This window comes from Centropristis striata, chromosome 2 (assembly GCF_030273125.1).
Source record: "Centropristis striata isolate RG_2023a ecotype Rhode Island chromosome 2, C.striata_1.0, whole genome shotgun sequence".
Lineage (NCBI taxonomy): Eukaryota > Metazoa > Chordata > Actinopteri > Perciformes > Serranidae > Centropristis > Centropristis striata.
Window position 1 is genome coordinate 44,078,922 of NC_081518.1, and position 6,978 is coordinate 44,085,899.

At 41.5% G+C, this 6,978-nt stretch overlaps 1 protein-coding gene across 1 annotated transcript; it reads right to left on the reverse strand.

The window, feature by feature from the left end:
* Positions 1-3,126: 3,126 nt before the first annotated feature.
* On the reverse strand, positions 3,127-6,203 carry LOC131958653 (protocadherin-20). The gene is made up of 2 exons (XM_059323794.1): positions 6,139-6,203; positions 3,127-5,748 (listed from the first exon to the last, which is right to left on the reverse strand). Exons 1-2 carry the CDS (start codon positions 6,184-6,186, stop codon positions 3,127-3,129), a joined length of 2,670 nt encoding a protein of 889 aa, XP_059179777.1. The 5' UTR covers positions 6,187-6,203.
* Between the last annotated feature and the right edge of the window lie 775 nt (positions 6,204-6,978).

Here is a 6,978-nt window from a genome sequence, read left to right on the forward strand (position 1 = left end):
TACAGGGCCTGTGTGACTGTTTCCTGTCTCGACGTGCTAAGGGAATATGACTAATTGAAAGAGTCGGAATGGGTGAAAGAGAAAGGTGATACAGGGAAATCAAACCTCCATTGTTATTACTGCAATTAATCATATGCTGTAATTCTTTTCTCAATGCAAAAAACAAATGTAAAACTGTGCAGAAACCATCTTAAATTTTGTGGTACTTGGCTGCATATAACCATAGCCTGGGCGGCTGACTTATTTATTGTAGGCAGATATGAAATGCACCTCCAAGGTGTGTATTCAGTATCGATTCTGTGTGATAAATGGGAAGGTTTGATCATGACATAGCACCAGGCATGCCAAGGGTGCAGCATTTCAACCTCTTTCTACAGAAGCAGAGAAACAGTGAATACTTGTGCGTGTGCTGTATTTTATAACAAGTGTTCTGGATACTTTCCTGCCCAATGAAAGCATAGCAAAAATATCCACAAACATGCCTCGATGCTTGGATAAAAGATCTTCTTTATGACTGAATTAAGCTGCTACACGAGAGCAAAGCTTCAGAACAATTTTGTCTCAAATTCCATTAGTCAGGGACAACTTGTTTCTGCTCACTGCCCTTGTTAGTAAAGGCATCTCTCTCTCTCTCTTTCTCTCTCTCTATCTGTCTCTTGCACACACAAAAACACATTGTGGGTACGAACATGCTTACATGGTTTCTTCTATTGATTTTGACAGAAAAATAAGAGCCCTTTTGAACCTGTTCAAGATGTTAACCATATTGCATGGCCGACTGCTCTTCCAAGAAATTTGTTTTAGCCATTGTAAATCAACAACACAAGCCAGTTACACCTGCTCTATCATGTGAGGCAGATGAAATGCATTTCCTGTCATGGGTTCTGCAATATTTTTGTGGCATTACTGCATCTACATTGTTACCTGCCTTAAAAAACACATGACCGTGTACATATATGTGTATGGTTATCATCTTTCAGCCTATTTGTGTAATGCACAGTTCGGCCAGAGGTGATTACTGAGGATTATGCTGAGCTGTTTCTAGCTCCCGATGTGCTCTCTCTGCTTACATGATGTGCTTCCACGCTGAAATGATGATTATAAGTTGAGAAGCCGCATGTGTGAATGCATTCTTAGCACTGGTTTGTTTGCATGTTTCCTGTTCTGTGAGTGCCAAACCTGAAAGGGTTTAAAATTGACACATAATACAGCTGAGTTCCTCACTGGGGAGTGTGCATGATTAACAGGAATACAAAGAGTCCTTAAGCCTTTCTGTCCACACAACTTTCACATCGTACACAAACAGGCAAAGAGCAAAAGAACATTGGTCACAAGTACAGCAGAAGGCACTACGGATTCATCTGTGTTTCATCAAAACCACTCTCACAACTTCTTGGGTGATATTTCACAAAAGTCGTGGTTGCACTATGAGTACAGTGATTGCCAATACCACTTACAGAGGTGAGAATGTTGCTCGGACTAAATTGATTTCATCCTCAAATGTTCCAGACAGAAGCAGCTGTAGCTACAAGTCAGCATAGTGTTTTTCCTTCTGAGTGTGATTCTGGGTGTTACCTCACCAGCTCTGACCTTTGCAGGTGATGACAACAGCAGCACATGCTCTCAGGCTTGTGATCTTTAAATGTTTCATCTAGCTCTGTGCTACAATGCTGCAGCTAATTTGTACACCAGATTTTATCTGGTCTGAAGAGGATGCTATCTAAACCTAACTCGATTTGACTAATGAAATACTTAATTATTTATACTCTAGTGAAAGTAGTTCTCATTGATTTTTTTTCATGTGATATTATCCAATCGATATTGCTTTCACACTATACTGCATATTTTAGATTCACATAGATACATAGAGTTTGGATTACAGCTCGACAATCTGTATGTTTGTCAGTAAGCTTGTTTTCTAGGTGTATTTTCAGATATAATCATCATAAATAACACAGTTTTTCGCCACTGTGCTGCTTTAAACAACCTGCCAATCAATCTGAGATATACATATATAATGGTTGTGCTTATAAACCTTCATAAATATCATAGAGTTCTGAAAGACACACATTTAAGATTGTGTAGATATATGTAGGTGATATCAATACAAAAGAAAGTCCAGTGTTTTGTAAAAAAATAAAACATCTTTAATAGTTACTTTGATTTTCTTTCACAAACACTTAGCATGTTTTCACAGACACATGAAGAATTGCATGGTTGTATAAAGGAAGGTAATGTATGTAACTTGAAGTTTTATGACAAAAACATTTGGACAAAATTCTAATTGTTTAGTGTAAAGACAATATGGGACTCCTTGGTATACCTAGACGGCATTTAAAGGTTTTTTTTACATGTATTCAGTATTGCAATACTTCACAGTAAGTAGGGCAAGTGGGAATTGATTTACTGTAAGATTTTTTTGGTCAATCTACTGTTTTATAAAGTTTGATGCATATTGACACAGTGACCTCTCCAAATATAACAGGATATATAACAGGATTAGCCTACCTTAAATAGAGTAATAGTTTTTAATTAGCCTTTTCCATCAATCAGTTTTTCCATTTAACATTGCTTTATAATTTAAGTTAAAAATTGCATTAAAAATAATGAAATGTATCCAACTTTTAACTGTAATCAATTCTCCATGGTATTGATAATTGTAGTGTAAAGAGATGCAATATTTCCAATGAAGAAAGAAGAATTTGTTGTGTCTTAAACAGTCTTTTGTCCTCTTCATGCAATGCAAAAGTTTTATATAAAGTTGTAAAACATTTTGTACAGTATTTACATAGAACCTTGGATTGAGTAATCTTCACTGAGTTGCTCTTATGATTTTGCAATAAAGCTATTGCTACTTTGATGCCAATAGTAATTTATTCCTTACTTTGGTATATATTGTCTTACTTTGTTAGACACTTTATGTCTAGTTCATATATTATAAGTAGATTAGCAAATGTGTGTCCTTATTGATGACATGGCATATAAGTCAAATCGCATGTTTTAGTAATAAAAATCATTTGTCAAAAGCAAAAAGAGCAACTTCATGTAAGAACTACGCTTCTCACAGTGAGTTTTGTAAACATTCATGTAAACAGTGGTGGTTTTGGGTGTATGGACAACTGAATATCAGATGTTTGAGATCTGCCTGAGCTTCCTGTTCACTACCTGCATTGAGTCATTCTTCCTTTTTAAAGGTATCTCCACCTCTGATCTTTTCTTTCGCTGCTTTTTAAATCTCTTGCAGCATATGTAAGATGTCAGCGTAACAACGGTGAAGAGCAGCCCCAGACATGTCACAGAAAGAGCAATGAGTGCAGGCTGACAGGGGAACAACTCATACCTCTCAGGCCCTTCTGTCATCTGGCCTTTGTACCAGGGCCTCTCCTCTACCTCTATCTCAGCCTCTCTGGTCAGCAGGCTCTGGATGTAGCTCTCATTGCTCACTGTTTCATTGACAAAGAAGTTAACCATGACTGTTGAGTAAAGGGGTTCAGGCTGACCGTGATCACTGACCTTCACCAGAAGGCTGTAGAGGCCCCGGTTGCTGAGCTCCCTCTTTAATGTGATATTTCCTGTTTCTGCGTCAATGGCAAATGACCCTGGCTCGCCACCTTTCCTCTTAATGATACTATAGGCGATCACAGCATTCATGCCTGTATCCTTATCCACAGCGTACACCTCTGTTATCGATGTTCCTGGTAGTGTATTGGGTAGAACGAGCATGTAGGATTGATTGGACTGGGGGAAGAGGACAATAGGCGGGTTGTCGTTAACATCCAACAACAGCACGGTCACCATTGTCACGCAGGAAAGAGCAGGCTCCCCGCCATCGACGGCCTCGATCCACAGCTGGTATGTCCCTTGTTGCTCGCGGTCCAGTGACGTCTTGGCCCTCAGCGCCCCTCGGCCCGTGTCTATCATGAAGATGTCGCTGCCGTTGAGGATGGAAAGCGCCACCCAACCGTTTTCCCCGGCGTCAGCATCAGTCACAGAGAGGACCCCGATCTCGCCGTACCCCGGGAAATTCTCTGGCACGAAGAACGTGAAGTCCTTATTGATGAAGCGTGGACTGTTGTCGTTGCGATCTTGCACGCTCAGCACCACGGTCGCTATCGACTCCCTCCTGGGCGTCCCCTGGTCCACCGCTCTCACGATGAATCGGTACGTCTCTTTCTCCTCGCGGTCCAGCGACGTGGTCACAGTCAGGACGCCTGTCACGCGGTCCACGACAAACATCCCTGGGGCGTCACCTCCAAGGAGGTAAATGACTTCCCCTCTGCTGTCGCTGTCCGGGTCTGTAGCTTGGAGCTGGGTCAGAAAGGTATTTGGCGGATTGTTTTCCTCCACAGATATTTCCACCAAGGACTGTTGAAACACTGGAGCGTTATCGTTCTCGTCCAGCACCTGCACCTTGAGAAAGGTCTTGATGACGAGCTCTCGAGCATTCTTAGCGACCACAATTAGCTCATACTCCTGTGTCTTCTCATAGTCCAAGGGCTCGGTAGTCTCCAGTAGGTATTCGTTCTTGAACAGCTGATAGGGCCCGATCCTGAATGGACCCGTCCCTTCCAAATGACAGTCCACCTTTTGGTTCATATCAATGTTTTTGACAGTAAAAAAAGCAATTGGGGAGAACGCTGGCTCAGACTCCTTTATCGTCACCACCCCATCCTTTTCTGGTGCAATGTATCGGGGTATGACAGCAGGGGGTCCTGTCACAACTTTGATAATGTGGACAGAAACGGTGGCAACTGCAGGAATACAACCAGGTCCATTGGCTAGAATGGTGAGTTTGTAAAATGTGGCTGTGCTAATGGCTATTTTCCCGGCTAGCTTGATCACCCCTGTGATTCTGTCCAAATGGAACAAGCTCCTGGTGTCCCTTGGCACACGTTCACTGTAAGCATAGCTGATCTGAGCATTAGCACCAAGGTCAGGGTCAAAAGCATGCAGACGTGCCAAATGTGCCCCTTTGGTGGTATTCCCATGCAGAGTGACATTAATTTGTGACTCTGTGAATTGGGGGCAGTTATCGTTCACGTCCGTGATGACAATTTTTAAGGTAGCTGCGCCGAGTAGAGGAGGGGTCCCTCCATCCTCTGCTATGATGTCTGTAATGTATTCTGCCTGGGTCTCTCTGTCCAAAGCTTCTGTCACAATGAGGAAGGGTGTCAGCTCCCCTCCCTCGTTCTCCTCCACATCCAGTGTGAACATGCCAAAGTCATTAACAAGCCAGTAGGTCTGCACTCCGTGTAGACCCAGGTCTGGGTCAACTGCAGACTGCTCCACTGCAAAACGAGCGTTGATGGGCGTGTTTTCCGGGACAGAAATACAGATCTCATCCACGGGGAACTTTGGCCTGTTGTCATTCACATCCTCGATTAAAATCTTAACTTTGACGAGCTGAAAGTACTGCTGGGGCAACACAAACACATCCAGTGAGAGGACACATCCCTGTCCTTCTGAGTTATCAGGACAGAGAGTCTCCCTGTCAATCTCTGTAGCAGATGTGAAAAGCTCCCCGGTGGTATTATTGAGGTTCACATATTGTCCACTGACCTTCTTTTGCGGGAGATTGAACAAAAAGGGGGGCTCCACAGTGAAATCCAAATTTAAGTCTACTCCAATGGCCCCTATGAAGGTCCCTGTGGGTAATCCCTCCTTTATCTTATAGATCAGCTCTTGTGCGTGGCTGAAATTTGCAAAACAGGGAACAGGGCTGGTGTAAAGCAGGAGGATGCACAATCCCTGTAAGATAATTAAGATAGAATTTAATAAGATAGTTGCAGAATAGTATAATCAGTACAAAATGAGGCATTCCTGATGTATTATTATTCAATGTAAACATTAATATGGAATTGTATCAGCAGTTGCAAAGCTTGTTGACACCTACAGCAATGATTTGAACTGTGATCTTTACACTTAACTCACATTGTGATTATTATTCAAGCCACGATTTTGATTTGTTGAGAGTTTAAGGTTTAAGTCATAAAATAGGACATGAGAATAAAAGCAGTAGTGCAGAGAAAGAGGACTAGACATGTATCTGCCTTTAGATAGTATTCAGTGTCATTACATTAACTTGTAGTTGTAGTTAAAGTGAATTCTGTCTGTAAAGTGAATTATCATAAAACTTACCCATATCCATCCTCTTTTGCTAAGGCTGGGGTGTCTGCTGTGGAACATGTTTATGTCCTAGTCCAGCACTTTCCACTTATGGCAGCAGGAGTGACAGCTCAAGTAACCTAGCCATTTTTAGTGCTGAGCAGCGCAGACCTCTGCTGAGTGCTATGCCTTATTGCTATCTGACTTGAACAAGTCATTCATCCCCAGTGCTGGCTCAGGACACTCCCACCATATGCAAATCAGTCCCTCATTCAGCCAATGAGAGCCGATTGGCCACTGGGAAATCTACTTGAGTTCACAGATTCCTTTTTCATGCATGCTATCAAAGCACTTCGACATGCACCTGCACTTTCTGTTACACACCCATGTTGTTACAAGCAGCTGCATACCTTGTATTCCTGTGGCAATAGAGTGAAAGCATATGATTACCTACTGAGCTTATAATGACACGCGGGACTGAGCAAGATGTAGAATATCCACAGCCGAGAGATTACTTTAATCCAGCATTAGTTAAAAAACACCACAGATGATAAAAAAAACTGTACAGAATGAATTAAAGCGTTAAAGTGTATAATGATATAATGATGATGCATACTGTTTCTGACATCCAGTGATCTTTGACATTTGACTTTCTGTAATTATTTATAGATAGACGGATATGGATAGATAGATAGATAGATAGATAGATAGATAGATAGATAGATAGATAGATAGATAGAAAGATAGATAGATAGATAGATAGATAGATAGATAGATAGATAGATAGATAGATAGATAGATAGTATATTCTCTTATGTGACTTCAAAAAGATGTTGTTGCTCAGTTTATCTATTAACTTGGAAATTAATTCCA